At 44.1% G+C, this 27,445-nt stretch overlaps 1 protein-coding gene across 3 annotated transcripts in view; it reads right to left on the bottom strand.

Annotated features, from left to right (window-relative positions):
• LOC133655944 (calmodulin-binding transcription activator 1-like) overlaps nt 1-27,445 on the bottom strand; it is a 257,478-nt gene that overhangs the window by 46,053 nt on the left and 183,980 nt on the right. For all 3 annotated transcript variants that reach the window (XM_062056608.1, XM_062056624.1, XM_062056615.1), the window contains exon 10: nt 23,099-23,233. In XM_062056608.1, the coding sequence (XP_061912592.1) occupies nt 23,099-23,233 (135 nt within the window). The remainder of the gene's footprint in view (nt 1-23,098; nt 23,234-27,445) is intronic.

Genomic DNA, 27,445 nt, shown 5'->3' with positions numbered 1-27,445 from the left:
GCAGCTTTAAAAAATGCGAATCAAAATTTCAACTGGTCTTTTTTTGAAAGTTACAATTGAAGGAGACTGTCGTAGTCCATGCACAGTTGAGCAGAATACATTTCAATACACAGGTGTTACCTGGAGTTTATTAGTGATTATTAGTGATCAGATTATTAGTGATGTGCAGATCGATACCAGATATTGATGCTGTAGGATTCTCAAATCAAAATGTGTTCAATACTTAAGTTATTGGAGAGTCAGTAACAGGAACACAGTGTCAAAAACTAACTTGTTTAGCAGGAGTTCTTAACCTTTTTGGTATAGAACTCCAATATTAACACTGCATGAGTCATCTTACTCTTGATTTGAATCATATTCATGAATTATATCTCACCTACTTACAGTTTACAACATTGCCTATTAATATGGTTTAATCACAAAGATGATTATTGATATACTACATCAAACGTAGGCTTAGGTCAGGCTGATTAGAAACATGAATATGACCAAATATGCGGCATAAGAAGGGACTCATAAATAAAAATTACATTTATATATAATTAAGTTGTGCTATAATAAATAACCTAAATTAATGATGGATATGTTTCTTAAATAAACTGCCCAAAAAAATTCAAGTGCAAATAAAAATACATCTTCACCACTTTAGTCATAATTTTTGCATTTAAGAAACTTCTCTATGACTTTAGCTCCAGACTGTTTTGCTTTAATATTGTCGTTACTGCCACAAGTGGTGGAAAAGTGTATTACATCTGAGTACCACTGCGACCCACATGCAAAAAGTAGATATTTCTGGTGGCCCTCTAGGGGGCGCTGGTATGTTCAAAGAACATCGATCATGTGGAGTATTTTCATCATGGATCAGAATTGTGAAGAACTTTTTCTTATTTCTTATTTAAATGCTTTTATTATCATTTACTTTTTTGTATGGTTTGAAACACAATTTGTGTGTACTTTGTATGATTTGTTGTATTATCTTGACTAAATTGTTATTCACGCCACTATACCTCAATATACTTCGGAACATGAAATAAATAAATAACTGTCTTGTATGTGTTATTCTATGAGATATGTTGTTATTTGAAATATGCAACTTAAAAATAAAAATTGCAGACATATTAGGAAAGTTTGTTTTTTTAAAAATCGGTTTTCAGATTATTTGTGATTCTTACTTGTAACGATTCTTAATCAATTAAAAAAAAATTGCGATTTTTGAATGTATATATTTGTATTTTATTTTCCAGTCACTCAGGCAAATCCTACTTGCTTGTGAGTGTTTTGAGATCAAGTACATCATTAACAGGAACACAATATGTCAATGTTTTTGTTTACATGTTTCCACCTTTACTAAATTGTCACTCATTTTTTATTATAATAGTCGTTCTTAAGGGTGATTCTTATTTTTAAACATTCTTAATCGATTAAAAAAAAAACTCCAATTGGTCCTGTCCTGCCTGGAAAAGAGAAGTGTGGATATTTCTCTTGTTGTCTTGTTTGTATTTACTTTATTAAACTTTGGTAGAAATATATTTAACAAAACCAGTTTTCCTTTAAGTAATATAGAAATGCGTCACAGCTGTTTATCTATTTTGTGGAGGAAGGTAGTCAATCACAGAACTGACACCCAATGTTAATAAAATAAAGATTTTGAATGGTTTTAAAATCGAGAATTGATTCCGAATCACATTCGTTACTCCCAAGAATCCAATCAAAGTGTGTGCTGCCCAAAGATTCACAGCCCTAATATTAGGTACAGTATATTCACACACAGTATCAGACACTGGGGCTGTCAATCTTTGGCACCACAATATTCGATTTGATTCGATTATTGGGAGTAACGATTCAACTCAGAATCAATTCTTGATTCAAAACAATTCTCCATTCAAAATCAATACTTGTTTTAATACAATTGGGTGCCGGTTGGATGATGAACTACATTCCTCAATAAAATAGATTAGCAAATGTGATACATTTCTATATAACTTCAAAGAAAACGTCTTTTGTTGAATAAAATTCCACCAAACAATTAATAAAGTCAAATACAAATAAGAAGTATCCAACACTTCTCTTTTCTAAAGTAAATGTGTACATTGGATATATATCATCTACATCTACTATATGATTTGTCTGAGTGGCTGCACAGGACAGATTTAAAGAAAATCCAGTAAGAATCACGATTCATTCGAAAAATAATTTGTGACAGCCCTAATGAAAACAGAACATTGCACGTAATGTACACCAAGTAAAGAACATTTCACGTAATGTACACCAAGTAAAGAACATTGCACATAATGTACACCAAGTAAAGAACGTTACACTTAATGTACACCAAGTGAAGAACGTTGCACGTAATGTACACCAAGTAAAGAACAGTGCACGCAATGTACACCAAGTAAAGAACAGTGCAGGTAATGTACACCAAGTAAAAAACATTGCACGTAATGTACACCAAGTAAAGAACATTGCACGTAATGTACACCAAGTAAAGAACATTGCACAAAATGTACTCCAAGTACAGAACATTGCACTTAATGTACACCAAGTGAAGAACATAGCACGTAATAAACACCAAGTAAAGAACATTGCACATAATGTACAGCAAGTAAAGAACATTGCACGTAATGTACAGCAAGTGAAGAACATTGTACATAATGTACACCAAGTGAAGAACATTGCACATAATGTACACCAAGTGAAGAACATTGCAGGGAATGTACACCAAGTGAAGAACATTGCATTAATGTACACCAAGTGAAGAACATTGCACGTAATGTACACCAAGTACAGAACATTGCACATTATGTACACCAAGTACAAAACATTGCACGCAATGTACACCAAGTGAAGAACATTGCACATAATGTACACCAAGTAAAAAACATTGCACGTAATGTACACCAAGTAAAGAACATTGCATGTAATGTACACCAAGTAAAAAACAATGCACGTAATGTACACCAAGTAAAGAACATTGCACGTCATGTACAACACGTACAGAAAATTGCACGTCATGTACACCAAGTAAAGAACATTGCACGTAATGTACACCAAGTAAATAACATTGCAGGTAATGTACACCAAGTAAAGAACATTGCACATAATGTACACGAAGTACAGAACATTGCACGCAATGTACACCAAGCAAAGAACATTGCAGGTAATGAACACCAAGTAAAGAACATTGCACGTAATGTACACCAAGTAAAGAACATTGCAAGTAATGTACACCAAGTACAGAACATTGCATATAATGTACACCAAGTAAAGAACATTGCAGGTAATGTACACCAAGTAAAGAACATTGCACGTAATGTACACCAAGTACAGAACATTGCACGTAATGTACACCAAGTAAAGAACATTGCACGTAATGTACACCAAGTGAAGAACATTGCACGTAATGTACACCAAGTAAAGAACATTGCACGTAATGTTTACCAAGTAAAGAGCATTGCACGTAATGTACACCAAGTAAAGAACATTGCACATAATTTACACCAAGTAAAGAGCATTGCACGTAATGTACACCAAGTAAAGAACATTGCACGTAATGTACACCAAGTAAAGAACATTGCACGTAATGTACTCCAAGTACAGAATATTGCACATAATGTACAACAAGTAAAGAACATTGCACGTAATGTACAGCAAGTACGGAACATTGCACGTAATGTACACCAAGAACAGAACATTGCACATAATGTACACTAAGTAAAGAAAATTGCACGTAATGTACACCAAATAAAGAACATTGCACATAATGTACACCAAGTAAAGAGCATTGCACGTAATGTACACCAAGTAAAGAACATTGCACGTTTCCTACAACTAAATGAAGATAAAACTGAGATAATTGTTTTTGGTGCTAAAAAAGAAAGGTTTAAAGTCATCCAACACCTTCAATCACTGTCCCTGAAAACCTCAAATAAAGCCAGAAATCTTGGGGTTATTTTAGATTCTGATTTACATTTCGACAGTCACATCAAATCAGTAACAAAATCGGCCTACTATCACCTCAAAAATGTAAAAAGACTTAGAGGGCTCATGTCAGCTCAAGACTTAGAAAAACTTGTACATGCCTTTATTACCAGTAGGCTAGACTATTGTAATGGTCTCCTTGCAGGTCTTCCCAAAAAAACTGTTAGGCAGCTACAGCTTGTTCAGAACGCTGCTGCTAGAGTTCTAACAAAGACCAAAAAATGTGAGCACATTACACCAATTCTTAAATCCTTACATTGGCTCCCTGTACATCAGAGAATAGATTTCAAAATCCTCCTGCTCACATATAAATCACTACATGGTCTAGGGCCCAAGTATATCACTGATATGCTCCCACTATATACGCCCTCTAGATCACTAAGATCTTCTGAGACCAATCTGTTAGCGGTTCCCAAAGTAAACTCAAATCAAGGGAGAGCATCATTCAGTCACTATGCAACAAATAGCTGGAATAAACTTCCTGAAGATGTCAGACTCTCCCCAACTCTCACTACTTTTAAAACTAGACTGAAGACTTTTATGTTCACCTTAGCTTTCAGCTAAATCTTTTAATCTTTTAACTTTTAACGTCTGCACTGTTTTTATTTTTATTGTCTGCATTTTAATTTTGCTTTTATTTTCTTTCATTTCACTTTGTTGTCTGTGAAGCACTTTGAGTCTGCCTTGTGTATGAAAAGCGCTATACAAATAAAGTTGCCTTGCCTTGCCTAATGTACACCAAGTAAAGAACATTGCACGTAATGTACACCAAGTAAAGAACATTGCAGGTAATGTATACCAATTAAAGAACATTGCACGTAATGTATACCAAGTACAGAACACGTAATGTACACCAAGTAAAGAACATTGCACATAATTTACACCAAGTAAAGAGCATTGCACGTAATGTACACCAAGTAAAGAACATTGCACGTAATGTACACCAAATAAAGAACATTGCACGTAATGTACACCAAGTACAGAACATTGCACGTAATTTACACCAAGTCAAGAACATTGCACATAATGTACACCAAGTAAAGAACATTGCACATAATGTACACAGAGTAAAGAACATTACACGTAATTTACACCAAGTAAAGAGCATTGCACGTAATGTACACCAAGTAAAGAACATTGCACGTCATGTACACCAAGTCAAGAACATTGCACGTAGTGTACACCAAGTAAAGAACATTGCACGTAATGTACACCAAGTAAAGAACATTGCACGTAATGTACTCCAGTAAAGAACATTGCACATAATGTACACCAAGTAAAGAACATTGCCCGTAATGTACACCAAGTAAAGAACATTGCACGTAAAGTACATCAAGTAAAGAGCATTGCACGTAATGTACACCAAGTAAAGAACATTGCACGTAATTTACACCAAGTAAAGAGCATTGCACGTAATGTACACCAAGTAAAGAACATTGCACGTAATTTACACCAAGTAAAGAGCATTGCTCGTAATGTACACCAAGTAAAGAACATTGCACGTAATGTACACCAAGTAAACAACATTGCACGTAATGTACACCAAGTAAACAACATTGCACATAATGTACACCAAGTAAACAACATTGCACGTAATGTACACCAAGTACAGAACATTGCACGTAATTTACACCAAGTCAAGAACATTGCACGTAATGTACACCAAGTAAAGAACATTGCACATAATGTAGACCAAGTAAAGAACATTGCAGGTAATGTACACCAAGTAAAGAACATTGCACGTAATGTACACCAAGTACAGAACATTGCATGTAATTTACACCAAGTCAAGAATATTGCACGTAATGTACACCAAGTAAAGAGCATTGCACATAATGTACACGAAGTAAAGAACATTACACATAATTTACACCAAGTAAAGAGCATTGCACGTAATTTACACCAAGTCAAGAACATTGCACGTAATGTACACCAAGTCAAGAACATTGCACGTATTGTACACCAAGTAAAGAACATTTCACATAATGTACACCAAGTAAAGAGCATTGCACATAATGTACACAAGTAAAGAACATTACACGTAATTTACACCAAGTAAAGAGCATTGCACGTAATGTACACCAAGTGAAGAACATTGCACGTAATGTACACCAAGTCAAGAACATTGCACGTATTGTACACCAAGTAAAAAACATTGCACGTAATGTACACCAAGTAAAGAACATTGCACGTAATGTACTCTAGTACAGAACATTGCGCATAATGTACAGCAAGTACAGAACAATGCACGTAATGTACACCAAGTGAAGAACATTGCACATAATGTACACCAAGTGAATAACATTGCACGTAATGTACACCAAGTGAAGACTATTACATGTAATGTACACCAAGTGAAGAACATTGCACGTAATGTACACCAAGTAAAGAGCATTGCACGTAATGTACTCCACGTACAGAACATTGCACTAAATGTACACCAAGTGAAGAACATTGCACGTAATGTACAGCAAGTAAAGAACATTGCATGTAATGTACAGCAAGTAAAGAACATTGCACATAATGTACAGCAAGTAAAGAACATTGCATGTAATGTACAGCAAGTAAAGAACATTGCACGTAATGTACAGCAAGTGAAGAACATTGCACATAATGTACACCAAGTGAAAAACATTGCAGGTAATGTGGTGAAGAACATTGCATGTAATGTACACCAAGTAAAGAACATTGCACGTAATGTACACCAAGTACAGAAGGAGAAGTCCTAAGGGTGCAGTGGATGATACACATTGTTGTTATTGTTGTGCAGGCTGTCGCGTGAGTTCAAACAAGGTGTCTACCTGCACAACTTCACCTGTCTGCTGTCACGTCACAACAACACACATGCAAGAAAAGGAAGGCGAGCATGTTGGAACTAACACATGCAAACACAACACATGACGTCATCTACCAACCCAAACAGCACGTGTCCGTCTCTTTGTTCCCGCGTCCGCTCAACCGCGCGAGTTTGACGCGCGCAACACACACCTTGCTACTAGCAACACCCAGAGAGAGAGAGAGAGAGAGAGAGAGAGAGAGAGAGAGAGAGAGAGAGAGAGAGAGAGAGAGAGAGAGAGAGAGAGAGAGAGAGAGAGAGAGAGAGAGAGAGAGAGAGAGAGAGAGGTGTTTGGTCATCGGCGCTTTAAGAAGATTGAACACGTGACTATCTCAACACTCTTTTACCTTGCACCTTTACTTAACCGGAGCAGACACGTGACAAGGCAGAGTTATTAAAATAACAAAAAAACACGCTCTTTTACGTCACACGTAGACATTTGGCGCGTGCGTAAACTTCTGTGTCCAAAGCGCATGCATGGTATTTCCTGTCTTCACTCCTGCACGCACACACACACACACACACACACACACACACACACACACACACACACACACACACACACACACACACACACACACACACACACACACACACACACACACACACACACACACACACACACACACACACACACACACACACACACACACACACACACACGCACACGCACACGCCGTCACCCTGCCTGCCGCCGCATTGCCGCACTGCGCAAGACACACACTGAAACCAGGCACGCGTCACTCCGGCACATGTGTGTGTTGTAGTCCTTGGCCACCACACCAACACTGAAACCAGGCACGCGTCACTCCGGCACATGTGTGTGTTGTAGTCCTAGGCCACCACACCAACACTGAAACCAGGCACGCGTCACTCCGGCACATGTGTGTGTTGTAGTCCTTGGCCACCACACCAACACTGAAACCAGGCACGCGTCACTCCGGCACATGTGTGTGTTGTAGTCCTAGGCCACCACACCAACACTGAAACCAGGCACGCGTCACTCCGGCACATGTGTGTGTTGTAGTCCTTGGCCACCACACCAACACTGAAACCAGGCACGCGTCACTCCGGCACATGTGTGTGTTGTAGTCCTAGGCCACCACACCAACACTGAAACCAGGCACGCGTCACTCCGGCACATGTGTGTGTTGTAGTCCTTGGCCACCACACCAACACTGAAACCAGGCACGCGTCACTCCGGCACATGTGTGTGTTGTAGTCCTTGGCCACCACACCAACACTGAAACCAGGCACGCGTCACTCCGGCACATGTGTGTGTTGTAGTCCTTGGCCACCACACCAACACTGAAACCAGGCACGCGTCACTCCGGCACATGTGTGTGTTGTAGTCCTAGGCCACCACACCAACACTGAAACCAGGCACGCGTCACTCCGGCACATGTGTGTGTTGTAGTCCTTGGCCACCACACCAACACTGAAACCAGGCACGCGTCACTCCGGCACATGTGTGTGTTGTAGTCCTTGGCCACCACACCAACACTGAAACCAGGCACGCGTCACTCCGGCACATGTGTGTGTTGTAGTCCTAGGCCACCACACCAACAATGAAACCAGGCACGCGTCACTCCGGCACATGTGTGTGTTGTAGTCCTTGGCCACCACACCAACAATGAAACCAGGCACGCGTCACTCCGGCACATGTGTGTGTTGTAGTCCTTGGCCACCACACCAACACTGAAACCAGGCACGCGTCACTCCGGCACATGTGTGTGTTGTAGTCCTTGGCCACCACACCAACACTGAAACCAGGCACGCGTCACTCCGGCACATGTGTGTGTTGTAGTCCTTGGCCACCACACCAACAATGAAACCAGGCACGCGTCACTCCGGCACATGTGTGTGTTGTAGTCCTTGGCCACCACACCAACACTGAAACCAGGCACGCGTCACTCCGGCACATGTGTGTGTTGTAGTCCTAGGCCACCACACCAACAATGAAACCAGGCACGCGTCACTCCGGCACATGTGTGTGTTGTAGTCCTTGGCCACCACACCAACAATGAAACCAGGCACGCGTCACTCCGGCACATGTGTGTGTTGTAGTCCTTGGCCACCACACCAACACTGAAACCAGGCACGCGTCACTCCGGCACATGTGTGTGTTGTAGTCCTTGGCCACCACACCAACACTGAAACCAGGCACGCGTCACTCCGGCACATGTGTGTGTTGTAGTCCTTGGCCACCACACCAACAATGAAACCAGGCACGCGTCACTCCGGCACATGTGTGTGTTGTAGTCCTTGGCCACCACACCAACACTGAAACCAGGCACGCGTCACTCCGGCACATGTGTGTGTTGTAGTCCTAGGCCACCACACCAACAATGAAACCAGGCACGCGTCACTCCGGCACATGTGTGTGTTGTAGTCCTTGGCCACCACACCAACAATGAAACCAGGCACGCGTCACTCCGGCACATGTGTGTGTTGTAGTCCTTGGCCACCACACCAACACTGAAACCAGGCACGCGTCACTCCGGCACATGTGTGTGTTGTAGTCCTTGGCCACCACACCAACACTGAAACCAGGCACGCGTCACTCCGGCACATGTGTGTGTTGTAGTCCTAGGCCACCACACCAACAATGAAACCAGGCACGCGTCACTCCGGCACATGTGTGTGTTGTAGTCCTTGGCCACCACACCAACAATGAAACCAGGCACGCGTCACTCCGGCACATGTGTGTGTTGTAGTCCTTGGCCACCACACCAACACTGAAACCAGGCACGCGTCACTCCGGCACATGTGTGTGTTGTAGTCCTTGGCCACCACACCAACACTGAAACCAGGCACGCGTCACTCCGGCACATGTGTGTGTTGTAGTCCTAGGCCACCACACCAACAATGAAACCAGGCACGCGTCACTCCGGCACATGTGTGTGTTGTAGTCCTTGGCCACCACACCAACAATGAAACCAGGCACGCGTCACTCCGGCACATGTGTGTGTTGTAGTCCTTGGCCACCACACCAACAATGAAACCAGGCACGCGTCACTCCGGCACATGTGTGTGTTGTAGTCCTTGGCCACCACACCAACAATGAAACCAGGCACGCGTCACTCCGGCACATGTGTGTGTTGTAGTCCTAGGCCACCACACCAACAATGAAACCAGGCACGCGTCACTCTGGCACATGTGTGTGTTGTAGTCCTTGGCCACCACACCAACAATGAAACGAGGCACGCGTCACTCCGGCACATGTGTGTGTTTTAGTCCTTGGCCACCACACCAACAATGAAACCAGGCACGCGTCACTCCGGCACATGTGTGTGTTGTAGTCCTAGGCCACCACACCAACAATGAAACCAGGCACGCGTCACTCCGGCACATGTGTGTGTTGTAGTCCTAGACCACCACACCAACAATGAAACCAGGCACGCGTCACTCCGGCACATGTGTGTGTTGTAGTCCTTGGCCACCACACCAACAATGAAACCAGGCACGCGTCACTCCGGCACATGTGTGTGTTGTAGTCCTTAGCCACCACACCAACAATGAAACCAGGCACGCGTAACATGTGTGTGTTGTAGTCCTTAGCCACCACACCAACAATGAAACCAGGCACGCGTCACTCCGGCACATGTGTGTGTTGTAGTCCTTGGCCACCACACCAACACTGAAACCAGGCACGCGTCACTCCGGCACATGTGTGTGTTGTAGTCCTTGGCCACCACACCAACAATGAAACCAGGCACGCGTCACTCCGGCACATGTGTGTGTTGTAGTCCTTGGCCACCACACCAACACTGAAACCAGGCACGCGTCACTCCGGCACATGTGTGTGTTGTAGTCCTAGGCCACCACACCAACACTGAAACCAGGCACGCGTCACTCCGGCACATGTGTGTGTTGTAGTCCTTGGCCACCACACCAACACTGAAACCAGGCACGCGTCACTCCGGCACATGTGTGTGTTGTAGTCCTAGGCCACCACACCAACACTGAAACCAGGCACGCGTCACTCCGGCACATGTGTGTGTTGTAGTCCTTGGCCACCACACCAACACTGAAACCAGGCACGCGTCACTCCGGCACATGTGTGTGTTGTAGTCCTTGGCCACCACACCAACACTGAAACCAGGCACGCGTCACTCCGGCACATGTGTGTGTTGTAGTCCTAGGCCACCACACCAACAATGAAACCAGGCACGCGTCACTCCGGCACATGTGTGTGTTGTAGTCCTTGGCCACCACACCAACAATGAAACCAGGCACGCGTCACTCCGGCACATGTGTGTGTTGTAGTCCTTGGCCACCACACCAACACTGAAACCAGGCACGCGTCACTCCGGCACATGTGTGTGTTGTAGTCCTTGGCCACCACACCAACACTGAAACCAGGCACGCGTCACTCCGGCACATGTGTGTGTTGTAGTCCTTGGCCACCACACCAACAATGAAACCAGGCACGCGTCACTCCGGCACATGTGTGTGTTGTAGTCCTTGGCCACCACACCAACACTGAAACCAGGCACGCGTCACTCCGGCACATGTGTGTGTTGTAGTCCTAGGCCACCACACCAACAATGAAACCAGGCACGCGTCACTCCGGCACATGTGTGTGTTGTAGTCCTTGGCCACCACACCAACAATGAAACCAGGCACGCGTCACTCCGGCACATGTGTGTGTTGTAGTCCTTGGCCACCACACCAACACTGAAACCAGGCACGCGTCACTCCGGCACATGTGTGTGTTGTAGTCCTTGGCCACCACACCAACACTGAAACCAGGCACGCGTCACTCCGGCACATGTGTGTGTTGTAGTCCTTGGCCACCACACCAACAATGAAACCAGGCACGCGTCACTCCGGCACATGTGTGTGTTGTAGTCCTTGGCCACCACACCAACACTGAAACCAGGCACGCGTCACTCCGGCACATGTGTGTGTTGTAGTCCTAGGCCACCACACCAACAATGAAACCAGGCACGCGTCACTCCGGCACATGTGTGTGTTGTAGTCCTTGGCCACCACACCAACAATGAAACCAGGCACGCGTCACTCCGGCACATGTGTGTGTTGTAGTCCTTGGCCACCACACCAACACTGAAACCAGGCACGCGTCACTCCGGCACATGTGTGTGTTGTAGTCCTTGGCCACCACACCAACACTGAAACCAGGCACGCGTCACTCCGGCACATGTGTGTGTTGTAGTCCTAGGCCACCACACCAACAATGAAACCAGGCACGCGTCACTCCGGCACATGTGTGTGTTGTAGTCCTTGGCCACCACACCAACAATGAAACCAGGCACGCGTCACTCCGGCACATGTGTGTGTTGTAGTCCTTGGCCACCACACCAACACTGAAACCAGGCACGCGTCACTCCGGCACATGTGTGTGTTGTAGTCCTTGGCCACCACACCAACACTGAAACCAGGCACGCGTCACTCCGGCACATGTGTGTGTTGTAGTCCTAGGCCACCACACCAACAATGAAACCAGGCACGCGTCACTCCGGCACATGTGTGTGTTGTAGTCCTTGGCCACCACACCAACAATGAAACCAGGCACGCGTCACTCCGGCACATGTGTGTGTTGTAGTCCTTGGCCACCACACCAACAATGAAACCAGGCACGCGTCACTCCGGCACATGTGTGTGTTGTAGTCCTTGGCCACCACACCAACAATGAAACCAGGCACGCGTCACTCCGGCACATGTGTGTGTTGTAGTCCTAGGCCACCACACCAACAATGAAACCAGGCACGCGTCACTCTGGCACATGTGTGTGTTGTAGTCCTTGGCCACCACACCAACAATGAAACGAGGCACGCGTCACTCCGGCACATGTGTGTGTTTTAGTCCTTGGCCACCACACCAACAATGAAACCAGGCACGCGTCACTCCGGCACATGTGTGTGTTGTAGTCCTAGGCCACCACACCAACAATGAAACCAGGCACGCGTCACTCCGGCACATGTGTGTGTTGTAGTCCTAGACCACCACACCAACAATGAAACCAGGCACGCGTCACTCCGGCACATGTGTGTGTTGTAGTCCTTGGCCACCACACCAACAATGAAACCAGGCACGCGTCACTCCGGCACATGTGTGTGTTGTAGTCCTTAGCCACCACACCAACAATGAAACCAGGCACGCGTAACATGTGTGTGTTGTAGTCCTTAGCCACCGCACCAACAATGAAACCAGGCACGCGTCACTCCGGCACATGTGTGTGTTGTAGTCCTTGGCCACCACACCAACACTGAAACCAGGCACGCGTCACTCCGGCACATGTGTGTGTTGTAGTCCTTGGCCACCACACCAACAATGAAACCAGGCACGCGTCACTCCGGCACATGTGTGTGTTGTAGTCCTTGGCCACCACACCAACAATGAAACCAGGCACACGTCACTCCGGCACATGTGTGTGTTGTAGTCCTAGGCCACCACACCAACAATGAAACCAGGCACGCGTCACTCTGGCACATGTGTGTGTTGTAGTCCTTGGCCACCACACCAACAATGAACCCAGGCACGCGTCACTCCGGCACATGTGTGTGTTTTAGTCCTTGGCCACCACACCAACAATTAAACCAGGCACGCGTCACTCCGGCACATGTGTGTGTTGTAGTCCTAGGCCACCACACCAACAATGAAACCAGGCACGCGTCACTCCGGCACATGTGTGTGTTGTAGTCCTAGACCACCACACCAACAATGAAACCAGGCACGCGTCACTCCGGCACATGTGTGTGTTGTAGTCCTTGGCCACCACACCAACAATGAAACCAGGCACGCGTCACTCCGGCACATGTGTGTGTTGTAGTCCTTAGCCACCACACCAACAATGAAACCAGGCACGCGTCACATGTGTGTGTTGTAGTCCTTAGCCACCACACCAACAATGAAACCAGGCACGCGTCACTCCGGCACATGTGTGTGTTGTAGTCCTTAGCCACCACACTAACAATAAAACCAGACATGCGTCACTCCGGCACATGTGTGTGTTGTAGTCCTTAGCCACCACACCAACAATGAAACCAGGCACGCGTCACATGTGTGTGTTGTAGTCCTTAGCCACCACACCAACAATGAAACCAGGCACGCGTCACTCCGGCACATGTGTGTGTTGTAGTCCTTAGCCACCACACTAACAATAAAACCAGACATGCGTCACTCCGGCACATGTGTGTGTGTTGTAGTCCTTAGCCACCACACCAACAATGAAACCAGGCACGCGTCACATGTGTGTGTTGTAGTCCTTGGCCACCACACCAACAATGAACCCAGGCACGCGTCACTCCGGCACATGTGTGTGTTTTAGTCCTTGGCCACCACACCAACAATTAAACCAGGCACGCGTCACTCCGGCACATGTGTGTGTTGTAGTCCTAGGCCACCACACCAACAATGAAACCAGGCACGCGTCACTCCGGCACATGTGTGTGTTGTAGTCCTAGACCACCACACCAACAATGAAACCAGGCACGCGTCACTCCGGCACATGTGTGTGTTGTAGTCCTTGGCCACCACACCAACAATGAAACCAGGCACGCGTCACTCCGGCACATGTGTGTGTTGTAGTCCTTAGCCACCACACCAACAATGAAACCAGGCACGCGTCACATGTGTGTGTTGTAGTCCTTAGCCACCACACCAACAATGAAACCAGGCACGCGTCACTCCGGCACATGTGTGTGTTGTAGTCCTTAGCCACCACACTAACAATAAAACCAGACATGCGTCACTCCGGCACATGTGTGTGTTGTAGTCCTTAGCCATCACACCAACAATGAAACCAGGCACGCGTCACTCCGGCACATGTGTGTGTTGTATTCCTTAGCCACCACACCAACAATGAAACCAGGCACCCGTCACTCCGGCACATGTGTGTGTTGTAGTCCTTGGCCACCACACCAACAATGAAACCAGGCACGCGTCACTCCGGCACATGTGTGTGTTGTAGTCCTTGGCCACCACACCAACAATGAAACCAGGCACGCGTCACTCCGGCACATCTGTGTGTTGTAGTCCTTAGCCACCACACCAACAATGAAACCAGGCATGCGTCACTCCGGCACATGTGTGTGTTGTAGTCCTTAGCCACCACACCAACAATGAAACCAGGCACGCGTCACTCCGGCACATGTGTGTGTTGTAGTCCTTAGCCACCACACCAACAATGAAACCAGGCACGCGTCACTCCGGCACATGTGTGTGTTGTAGTCCTTGGCCACCACAACAACAATGAAACCAGGCACGCGTCACTCCGGCACATGTGTGTGTTGTAGTCCTTGGCCACCACAACAACAATGAAACCAGGCACGCGTCACTCCGGCACATGTGTGTGTTGTAGTCCTTGGCCACCACACCAACAATGAAACCAGGCACGCGTCACTCCGGCACATGTGTGTGTTGTAGTCCTCGGCCACCACACCAACAATGAAACCAGGCACGCGTCACTCCGGCACATGTGTGTGTTGTAGTCTTTAGCCACCACACCAACAATGAAACCAGGCACGCGTCACTCAGGCACATGTGTGTGTTGTAGTCCTCAGCCACCACACTAACAATGAAACCAGGCACGTGTCACTCCGGCACATGTGTGTGTTGTAGTCCTTAGCCACCACACCAACAATGAAACCAGGCACACGTCACTCCGGCACATGTGTGTGTTGTAGTCCTTAGCCACCACACTAACAATAAAACCAGGCACGCGTCACTCCGGCACATGTGTGTGTTGTAGTCCTTGGCCACCACACCAACAATGAAACCAGGCACGCGTCACTCCGGCACATGTGTGTGTTGTAGTCCTTAGCCACCACACCAACAATGAAACCAGGCACACGTCACTCCGGCACATGTGTGTGTTGTAGTCCTTAGCCACCACACTAACAATAAAACCAGGCACGCGTCACTCCGGCACATGTGTGTGTCGTAGTCGTTAGTGACCAGACCAACAATGAAACCAGGCACGCGTCACTCCGGGACTTGTGTGTGTTGTAGTGGTTAGCGACCACAACAACAATGAAAGCAGACATGCGTCACTCCGGCACTTGTGTGGGTTGTAGTTGTCAGCCAACACACCAACAATGAAACCAGGCACGCGTCACTCTGGGACATGTGTGTGTTGTAGTCCTTAGCCACCACACCAACAATGAAACCAAGCATGCGTCACTCCGGCACATGTGTGTGTTGTAGTCCTTAGCCACCACACTAACAATAAAACCAGGCACGCGTCACTCCGGCACATGTGTGTGTCGTAGTCGTTAGTGACCACACCAACAATGAAACCAGGCACGCGTCACTCCGGGACTTGTGTGTGTTGTAGTGGTTAGCGACCACACCAACAATGAAAGCAGACATGCGTCACTCCGGCACTTGTGTGGGTTGTAGTTGTCAGCCAACACACCAACAATGAAACCAGGCACACGTCACTCTGGGACATGTGTGTGTCCTAGTGGTTAGCAACCACACCAACAATGAAACCAGGCACGCGTCACTCCGGGACATGTGTGTGATGTAGTCCTTAGCGACCACACCAACAATGAAACCAGGTACGCGTCACTCCGGAACATGTGTGTTGTAGTCCTTAGCGACCACACCAACAATGAAACCAGGCACGCGTCACTCCGGGACATGTGTGTGTTGTAGTCCTTAGCCACCACACTAACAATAAAACCAGACATGCGTCACTCCGGCACATGTGTGTGTTGTAGTCCTTAGCCATCACACCAACAATGAAACCAGGCACGCGTCACTCCGGCACATGTGTGTGTTGTATTCCTTAGCCACCACACCAACAATGAAACCAGGCACGCGTCACTCCGGCACATGTGTGTGTTGTAGTCCTTGGCCACCACACCAACAATGAAACCAGGCACGCGTCACTCCGGCACATGTGTGTGTTGTAGTCCTTGGCCACCACACCAACAATGAAACCAGGCACGCGTCACTCCGGCACATCTGTGTGTTGTAGTCCTTAGCCACCACACCAACAATGAAACCAGGCATGCGTCACTCCGGCACATGTGTGTGTTGTAGTCCTTAGCCACCACACCAACAATGAAACCAGGCACGCGTCACTCCGGCACATGTGTGTGTTGTAGTCCTTAGCCACCACACCAACAATGAAACCAGGCACGCGTCACTCCGGCACATGTGTGTGTTGTAGTCCTTGGCCACCACAACAACAATGAAACTAGGCACGCGTCACTCCGGCACATGTGTGTGTTGTAGTCCTTGGCCACCACAACAACAATGAAACCAGGCACGCGTCACTCCGGCACATGTGTGTGTTGTAGTCCTTGGCCACCACACCAACAATGAAACCAGGCACGCGTCACTCCGGCACATGTGTGTGTTGTAGTCCTTGGCCACCACACCAACAATGAAACCAGGCACGCGTCACTCCGGCACATGTGTGTGTTGTAGTCCTTAGCCACCACACCAACAATGAAACCAGGCACGCGTCACTCAGGCACATGTGTGTGTTGTAGTCCTCAGCCACCACACTAACAATGAAACCAGGCACGTGTCACTCCGGCACATGTGTGTGTTGTAGTCCTTAGCCACCACACCAACAATGAAACCAGGCACACGTCACTCCGGCACATGTGTGTGTTGTAGTCCTTAGCCACCACACTAACAATAAAACCAGGCACGCGTCACTCCGGCACATGTGTGTGTTGTAGTCCTTGGCCACCACACCAACAATGAAACCAGGCACGCATCACTCCGGCACATGTGTGTGTTGTAGTCCTTAGCCACCACACCAACAATGAAACCAGGCACGCGTCACTCCGGCACATGTGTGTGTTGTAGTCCTTAGCCACCACACTAACAATAAAACCAGGCACGCGTCACTCCGGCACATGTGTGTGTCGTAGTCGTTAGTGACCAGACCAACAATGAAACCAGGCACGCGTCACTCCGGGGCTTGTGTGTGTTGTAGGGGTTAGCGACCACAACAACAATGAAAGCAGACATGCGTCACTCCGGCACTTGTGTGGGTTGTAGTTGTCAGCCAACACACCAACAATGAAACCAGGCACACGTCACTCTGGGACATGTGTGTGTTGTAGTCATTAGCCACCACACCAACAATGAAACCAAGCATGCGTCACTCCGGCACATGTGTGTGTTGTAGTCCTTAGCCACCACACTAACAATAAAACCAGGCACGCGTCACTCCGGCACATGTGTGTGTCGTAGTCGTTAGTGACCTCACCAACAATGAAACCAGGCACGCGTCACTCCGGGACTTGTGTGTGTTGTAGTGGTTAGCGACCACACCAACAATGAAAGCAGACATGCGTCACTCCGGCACTTGTGTGGGTTGTAGTTGTCAGCCAACACACCAACAATGAAACCAGGCACACGTCACTCTGGGACATGTGTGTGTCCTAGTGGTTAGCAACCACACCAACAATGAAACCAGGCACGCGTCACTCCGGGACATGTGTGTGATGTAGTCCTTAGCGACCACACCAACAATGAAACCAGGTACGCGTCACTCCGGAACATGTGTGTTGTAGTCCTTAGCGACCACACCAACAATGAAACCAGGCACGCGTCACTCCGGGACATGTGTGTTGTAGTCGTTAACCACGTCAGAGAGCCAGAGACGAGGAAGACGATGTCGTCGGCATGGGCGGAGCCAGAGACGCAGGTGGGTCGTCTGCCGGCATGGGCGGAGCCAGAGACGCAGGCGGCTCGTCTGCCGGCGTGGGCGGAGCCAAAGGACTAGGCGGCTCGTCTGCATACGTGGGCGAGCCAGCGAAGCAGGCGGCTTGTCTGCTGGCTTGGGCGGAGCCACAGGAGCAGGCAGCTCATCTGTCGGCCTGGGCGGGCCCACCGATGTTGACGTTGGCGTCCACAGGCCCCCCGGGGTAGATGGCGGCGTCCACAGCCGGGTTAAAAGTAGCGGTGCCTTCCCAGCTCCACAGCTACTCATAGCCCCCCCCTCAAGGGACGGATCCAAGACGTCCCAACATAGGCCCACAGACAACAGGGATGGGTGGGTGGGAGCTTGAAACGCGGCCAAAGTTCTCGATTCGGCCAACAGCGCCAGAATCCTGTCAAGCCTCTCCGCCATAGAAATCTCTGCGGGGTTCGTATTTGGCTAGAGTATTCTGTCAGATAAAGGTGATGACGAACCCCAAGATGCAGAGATGGCAGGCTTGGTGCAGGAAAACATGATGTAATGTCCAAAATTCAGGAAAAACACAAACCAGGAACCAGGAACAGGCAAACTGGAAACAGGGAACAGGAACCAGCAAACGAGAAACTACAAGACAGCAAGCTGCAAACAGCTATCAGCATACAGAATACAGCAAACAGTCCACAGCATACAGCTAACAATACTCCAGCCCTGGCTGGAGGGCAAGGCAAGTCTAAATAGCAGCCGGCTGATTGACACCAGGTGTGGCCAGGTGCCAGTCAGCCGCAGCTGAGGGGAAACAGGTAGACAAGCAGGAAACTGAACAAAAATAAGAGCACTGACAAGAAACAAAACAAACACAGAGGAAAAACTAAAACATAAACAAACTGTCAGTGACAAGCCTGACAGAAAGAAGAAAATTGAGAAAAAAGAGGAAATTGAGAAAAAACTGAGGAAAATTGAGAAAAAAAAGAGGAAAATTGTTGAAAAAAAAAAGAGTAAAACGACATTTCCTGCAATTGGGTGCATTTCTACATTTTATTATACCTTTAGATTGATTCTACTAAGCTCTTTTGACACTTAATGTAGCACACACTTTTTGTTTTTTTGACTAGATCATTGACTAACATTGTTATTAACATGCATGCAAAGAACTCAGAAGACGTTTCCTATTTGGCAACTCTGTCCTGTAGCCACGCCCCCTCTGTTTACAATCAAAAATATACCTTTTCTCTGGCTGCTAATAACAACTCTAGTGTCCAAAGTACGGCGCGTGGGTCAGGTGATGCACTCTGGTGTATTCAGTTTGTCTGGTGAGACGTCACAAGTTTAATTCTGAATCAGACCTTCAACGTCATGTTGTATTTCTGACAGGACAGTTGCTGCACATCTGCCGCCATCTTGTGGACAACATGAGTGATTCAGGTTAATGAATGTCCCAACAGGAATGGGAGGAACTAAGTCTAAGTAAGTATGTACACAGCACAGCATTTTAACATACGACCAAATCCAAAACAACCTTTCACACATATTTAATGTTCACACTGAGAAACTTTGTTATTTTTTGCAAACAATCATGAACTTAGAATTTAATGGCAGCAACACATTACAAAAAAGGCATTTTTACCACTGTGTTACATGGCTTTTCCTTTTAACAACACTCAGTAAAGGTTTGGGAATTGAGGAGACACATTTTTGAAGTGGAATTATTTCCCATTCTTGCTTGATGTACAGCTTAAGTTGTTCAACAGTCTCCCTTCTGATATTTTAGCCTTCACACATGTTCAATGGGAGACAGGTCTGGACTACAGGCAGGCCAGTCTAGTACCCGCACTCTTTTACTATGAAGCCACGCTGTTGTAACACGTGGCTTGGCATTGTCTTGCTGAAATAAGCAGGGGCGTCCATGATAACGTTGCTTGGATGGCAACATATGTTGCTCCAAAAGCTGTATGTACCCTTCAGCTTTAATGGTGTCTTCACAGATGTGTAAGTTACCTATGCCTTGGCCACTAATACACCCCCATACCATCACAGATGCTGACTTTTACACTGTGCACCTCAAATTATTCTATTCCTCTTTGGTCCAGAGGACACAACGTCCACAGTTACTAAAAACTATTTGAAATGTGGACTCGTCAGACAACAGAACACTTTTCCACTTTGCATCAGTCCATCTTAGATGAGCTCAAACCCAGCAAAGCGTGTCTGGGTGTTGTTGATAAATGGCTTTGGCTTTGCATAGTAGAGTTTTAACTTGTTCCTGAGCCCATGTGGTGATATCCTTTACATACTGATGTGGCTTTTTGATGCAGTACCGCCCGAGGGATCCAAGGTCCGTAATATCATGGCTTATGTGCAGTGATTTCTCCAGATTCTCTGAACCTTTTGATGATATTACGGCGCGTAGATGGTGAAATCCCCAAATTCCTTGCAATAGCTGGTTGAGAAATGTTGTTCTTAAACAATTTGCTCAGGCATTTGTTGACAAAGTTGTGCCCTCGCCACGTCCTTGTTTGTGAACGACTGAGCATTTCATGGAAGCTGCTTTTATACCCAATCATGGCACCCACCTGTTCCCAAATAGCATGTTCATCTTGGGATGTTCCAAATAAGTCTTTGATGAGTATTCCTCAACATTTTCAGTCTTTTTTGCCACTTGTGCCAGCTTTTTTGAAACATGTTGCAGGCATCAAATTCCAAATGAGCTAATATTTGCAAAAAATAACAAAGTTTCTCAGTGTGAACATGAAGTAACTTGTCTTTGTAGTCTATTCAATTGAATATAATTTGAAAAGAATTTGCAAATCATTGTATTCTCTTTTTTATTTACCATTTACACAATGTGACAACTTCACTGGTGTTGGGGTTTGTATATTTAGGACATATTGTAACTGTCAGGAAATGGAGGGTTCCTCCTTGTGCGTCTGTGGCTTTTATCCACAAATTCTATTTTCCAGAGATGTTCCATGGGTGCGAATGCGAATTGCTCTTTATCGCTATAGTCCAGGGCCGTGTTTCTTAACCACATGGCCATTGTTGGGCCGCGAGCGCCCCCTAGAGGGCCACCACAGAAATATGTATTTCACTTGTGATACACTTTTCCACCACTTGTAGCGTGTTTCCATTGATTCGTATGAGGAACTCTGCTTCGCTATACAAGCCTTTTCTGCTTTGCTATACAAACTTCTCGGTTTAGGAAGCACGTTAAAGAATGAGTTAAGGTGGTAAAAGGCGGTTCCAATGTAGCTAAATGAAATATTAAGGCAGTGCTGGATAATAATCTCACCCTCTTTGAACCCACTTTGGAGCCGAGTGCTCACTTGTGTTGTTGCCAGTTGTTTACACAACCATGCTAATACCAGTGAATCTATACTCTTGTCAACTGACTACTCTCAGCCCAATCCAAGTTTTATTTCTGTAGCATTGTCCCTTCAATATAAGAACTCATGTGTGTGACATATAAGTTAAAGTACCAATGATTGTCACACACACACGAGGTGTGGCGAAATTATTATCTGCATTTGACCCATCACCCTTGATCACCCCCTGGGAGGGGAGGGGAGCAGTGAGCAGCAGCGGTGGCCGCGCCCAGGAATACTTTTTGGTGATTTAACCCCCAATTCCAACCCTTGATGCTGAGTGCCAAGCAGGGAGGTAATGGGTCCCATTTTTATAGTCTTTAGTCAATGTGCATGCAAGTGTTTGGTTTCTGTAGCAATGTCTCTTCAAAATAAGAACTTGTGTGTGACATATAGTCAATGTGCATGCAAGTGTTTGATTTCTGTAGCATTGTCCCTTCAAAATAAGAACTCGCGTGTGACATATAGTCAATGTGCATGAAAGTGTTTGGTTTCTGTAGCATTGTCCCTTCAAAATAAGAACTCGCGTGTGAGATATAGTCAATGTGCATGCAAGTGTTTTATTTCTGTAGTATTGTCCCTTCTAAATATGAACCTGTGTGTGAGATATAGTCAATGTGCATGCAAGTGTTTGGTTTATGTTACAGTGTCCCTTCAAAATAAGAACTTGTGTGTGACATATAGTCAATGTGCATGCAAGTGTTTTATTTCTGTAGCATTGTCCCTTCAAAATAAGAACCCACGTGTGAGATATAGTCAATGTGCATGCAAGTGTTTGGTTTCTGTAGCATTGTCCCTTCAAAATAAGAACTCGCGTGTGAGATATAGTCAATGTGCATGCAAGTGTTTTATTTCTGTAGTATTGTCCCTTCTAAATATGAACCTGTGTGTGAGATATAGTCAATGTGCATGCAAGTGTTTGGTTTATGTTACAGTGTCCCTTCAAAATAAGAACTTGTGTGTGACATATAGTCAATGTGCATGCAAGTGTTTTATTTCTGTAGCATTGTCCCTTCAAAATAAGAACCCGCGTGTGAGATATAGTCAATGTGCATGCAAGTGTTTGGTTTCTGTAGCATTGTCCCTTCAAAATAAGAACTTGCGTGTGAGATATAGTCAATGTGCATGCAAGTGTTTTATTTCTGTAGCATTGTCCCTTCAAAATAAGAACTCGCGTGTGAGATATAGTCAATGGTTTCCCATCAAAAAAGTAAAATTATTACTCCTAATGCCACACAATCTCAATTACAAGCGCTTTGTGGAGGACCTTCAGTGTGTGGAAGATCTCACCGTCCAGAGACAGCCAGTCGTGCTGAGAAGATGGGAGGGCAGGAAGGTCACGTGCCTTGTACTCAAACACCACAGAAGAAGAGATGACCTCTCCGCCCATGGCGACCTGCAGCATGACCAATCCTGTGTCGTGGGCTAGGACAAGAACCAGGGCAGGAATTAGTGGAGAGTTGACTTTGTTATGAGGTGACCTAAAAACATAGTAGCTATAACTGACTCTGGAACCTTTAACTTTGGAACCTTTAACTTTGGAACCTCACCACTCAGTGAGTAATTGTTGTGTAACTTGGACAATATTGTGACACCACAACTTTACAGTCACAACAAACTTTTCCACTGACAAATTAAACCATGCGGGGGCCTTTTTGATATGTGTTACTATCAAAACCAATGATATATATATATATATATATATATATATATATATATATATATATATATATATATATATATATATATACACACACATTTTTTACCTTTCGGGCTCCCCTCAATTTTGGTGCCGGGGGCCCCAAAAGGTTCATAAATATGTGAAAAAAGTCATATTTTATTATTTTTAATAAACGCTTAAATCTCTAGATCAATTTCAGGTCTATTTGTTGATATAAAGTTAATAAAGTTATTTTTAACATGTTCTATGCCCCTTTTTGTCAAGGACAAGCCTGTTTTTTTATGGTAAAAACTGAAAATATGCATTATTAAGTGGAACATTTAATGTGAAGTAAATGAAGCCTTAAATAGGTCAATATTACATAATAACAATGATTTGAATTGATTATTATTTCTTGAGCATGACAGTTAAAAAAAAGCAAAAACAAATGGACAAAAAATAGCTAAAATTCTTGGGATTCCAAAAGTGCCCCATTCATTAAAAAAAACAAAAAATTAAAACATTTAATTCAAAATGTATAAATAAGTCATACATTTTTTTGGACACTTACATCTCTAGATCAATTGTTATCAAATGTTTTTAAATAACTAACCCCTCAGAATAACACCATGACAATATTAAAATACAGTAGCCTAGTAGGCCTACATATTCATTAAGTACCACCATAATGACAACATTAAAATACAGTAGCCTAGTAGGCCTACATATTCATTAAGTACCACCATAATGACAACATGAAAATACAGTAGTGTAGTAGACCTATGTACTCATCAAGTACCACCATAATGACAACATTAAAATACAGTAGTTTAGTAGACCTAAGTATTCATTAGGTACCACCATAATGACAACATTAAATTACAGTACTATAGTAGACCTAAGTATTCAGTAGGTACCACCATAATGACAACATTAAAATACAGTAGTGTAGTAGACCTATGTACTCATTAAGTACCACCATAATGACAACATTAAAATACAGTAGTGTAGTAGACTTAAGTATTCATTAGGTAGCACCATAATGATAACATTAAAATACAGTAGTGTAGTAGACTTAAGTATTCATTAAGTACCACCATAATGACAACATTCATTCATTCATTCATTATTTATTTATTTCAGGCAATGACATAAAAAAGTACAACGTTGACAACACATAATAATATAAATTAATATAGTGCAAAAGGTAATGTGTAGTATGTAATGTATGATTGTCCAGTTTTGCTTGAAAGGGAGTGGGAAGAAGATAACCTATTTAATCCCACCACAGTTCTCCATTCAGTGATTATTCACATGAGTTTCACTCTTATTTTGTTCAAGGATTAATAATACAGATGTTGTATCATAGTGGCATTACCACAGGTAACAATAATTATTACACTGTAACAATAATTTGTATCAACAATGTAGGATGGGTAATAGACAACATAGCAATAATGGTAATAGACAACATAGCAATAATGGTAAGGAAACATTGAGCACATGTTAACACTTTGAGACAGAGTATAGCAGCAGGTGAAATTAAAGACCCTCATCTCTATATTTGAACCAGACCCCATGTTTGTATAATAGTTTAAATTGATTAATAGTTTGGCATTGCTTGTGTTGTAAGTCCAGTTTGTTCCATAGTTTTACTCCGCATAAAGACACACAAAAACGTTTACGAGTGGTTTGAGCTCTCGGCAATGAGAAATATTCAAAGCCTCTCAAATTATGAGCCTGCATTCTTCTTATAAAAAAACGTTGTAGATTAGGCGGCAATAATTTATTAAATGCTTTATATAAGATTATTAATGTATTATATTTAACAAGGTCATCAAATCTGAGCAACTTTGATTGCATAAACAGATTATGAGTATGTTCTAAATAACCAACGTTGTGAATGATCCGCACTGCTCTTTTCTGTAATATGATCAGAGGATGAATTGTGTTGTGGTAAGTATTCCCCCATACTTCAACACAGTATGTAAGGTATGGGAGTACCAAGGTGCAGTATAGAGTACGGAGTGCATTTTCATTGAGGTTTAGTTTTGCTTTGTTTATAATTGAGAAGCTTTTGGAGATTTTTGTTTTAATGTGTCTGACATGAGGTTTCCATGATAGTTTACTATCAATAATTACTCCCAAAAATGTATTCTCATTTACGATTTAAATTTGGGTACCATCAATACTTATTTTCTGTTCCGACATTATGTTGCGATTTCCAAACATCACTATCTTGGTTTTATTTATATTCAAAGATAATTTATTTGTGTCCATCCATTTTTTTTTTACTATGTTTAGTTCTGTGTTTATTGTATTTATGAGCTCATTATAGTCATCACTACTGTAGAATATATTTGTGTCGTCTGTAAATAGTATAAATTTCAGCACTTTTGATGTATTAAACATATCATTAATATACACATTAAACAGTGTTGGCCCCAACACGGACCCTTGGGGGACACCACAAGCAATGCCATGAGTATCAGATAAAAATTTACCCATTTTTACAAACTGTACCCTCCCTGTTAAATAACTTTTTAACCAGTCACCAGCCAGCCCCCTAATTCCCTATCTTTCCATTGTATCTAGTAGAATTGAATGATTAATGGTATCAAAGGCTTTCTTTAGATCAATAAAAATACCAACTGCATATCTTTTATGCTCCAGTGCATTAGTAATTTCTTCAATAGCTTCAGTTATCGCCATTGAGGTTGTTAGTTTGGACCTAAAGTCATACTGACCGTCATTGATTATACGATGCTTCTCAAGAAAAGATTCAAGTCGAGAGTTAAATTGTTTCTCTAACATTTTTGAGAACTGAGGCAAAAGAGAGATTGGTCTGTAATTGGTGAAAGCGTGTTTGCTGTCACTTTTGAAGAGCGGAGTTACCTTAGCGATTTTCATTTGACTTGGAAAACAGCCAGTCTGGAATGATAGGTTACATATATAAGTTAAGGGTTTTACAATATTCATTCAGTATAACCTTTTGAACCAATAGCATGTTGATATCATAGCAGTCAGTGGAGCACTTACTTTTACACTTCCGCACAATGTTTGTCACTTCCTGCTCATTTGTAGCTGAGAGGAAGAATGACGAAGAATTCTGTTCAATAGTTGATTTTGTAACTCCATTGTCTGGGATATCAACAGCCAATTTAGGACCAACATTTACAAAAAAACTATTGAACTTATTCACTACATTACTCATATTATAATCTTCACCGTTTTCATCAATAAAGTAATCAGGATGTCAACTTTGAATAACCTTGTTTGATTAGACTATTCAAAACATCCCAAGTTCCTTTTATATTGTTTTTGTTTTCATATATATTTTTTTGATAATATAACCGTTTGCTTGTTCTTATAATATCAGTTAATTTATTTTTGTACTTCTTGTATCGTTGTTCGACTTCTTTTGTTTTTATTTTGATGAACAGTTTGTAGAGATTGTTTTTCTTTTTACAGGCATTAATTATCCCTTTAGTGATCCAAGGGCTATTTTTATGTTTTCCTTTTATAAAATATTATTTAACAGGGCAATGTTTATTATGCAGGGAAGTAAAGATGTCTAAAAAAATTACAATAAGCACTGTCCACATTTGGTTCTCTGTAAACTGAAGTCCAATCCTGAACTGCTAAACTATTGTTTAGGGCACAGATTGTTTCCTCAGTTGTTATTCGTTTAGAGATTTTTGCCATAGTGTCTTTGGTTTTCTTGAGATGACAGTCATATAAAGTAAAAACAGGTAAAAGGTCAGTGATATCACATATAAATAGGCCACTGGTGACTTGATTTCCCATAATGTTCGTAAAAATGTTGTCGATGATTGTGGCACTAGGTGTTGTTATTCTGCTTGGTTTGGTTATGGTTGGATATAGAGACAAGCTGTACATTGTGTCAATGAAGTCATCAACATGTTTTTGCTTGGTTGAGTTTAACAAATCAATGTTAAAATCACCACAGATAAATA

The sequence above is a fragment of the Entelurus aequoreus genome, linkage group LG01, assembly GCF_033978785.1.
Source record: "Entelurus aequoreus isolate RoL-2023_Sb linkage group LG01, RoL_Eaeq_v1.1, whole genome shotgun sequence".
In the NCBI taxonomy this organism is placed as follows: domain Eukaryota; kingdom Metazoa; phylum Chordata; class Actinopteri; order Syngnathiformes; family Syngnathidae; genus Entelurus; species Entelurus aequoreus.
The sequence above is the reverse complement of the archived record's forward strand: the minus strand, read 5'-3'. Positions and strand labels throughout refer to the sequence as shown.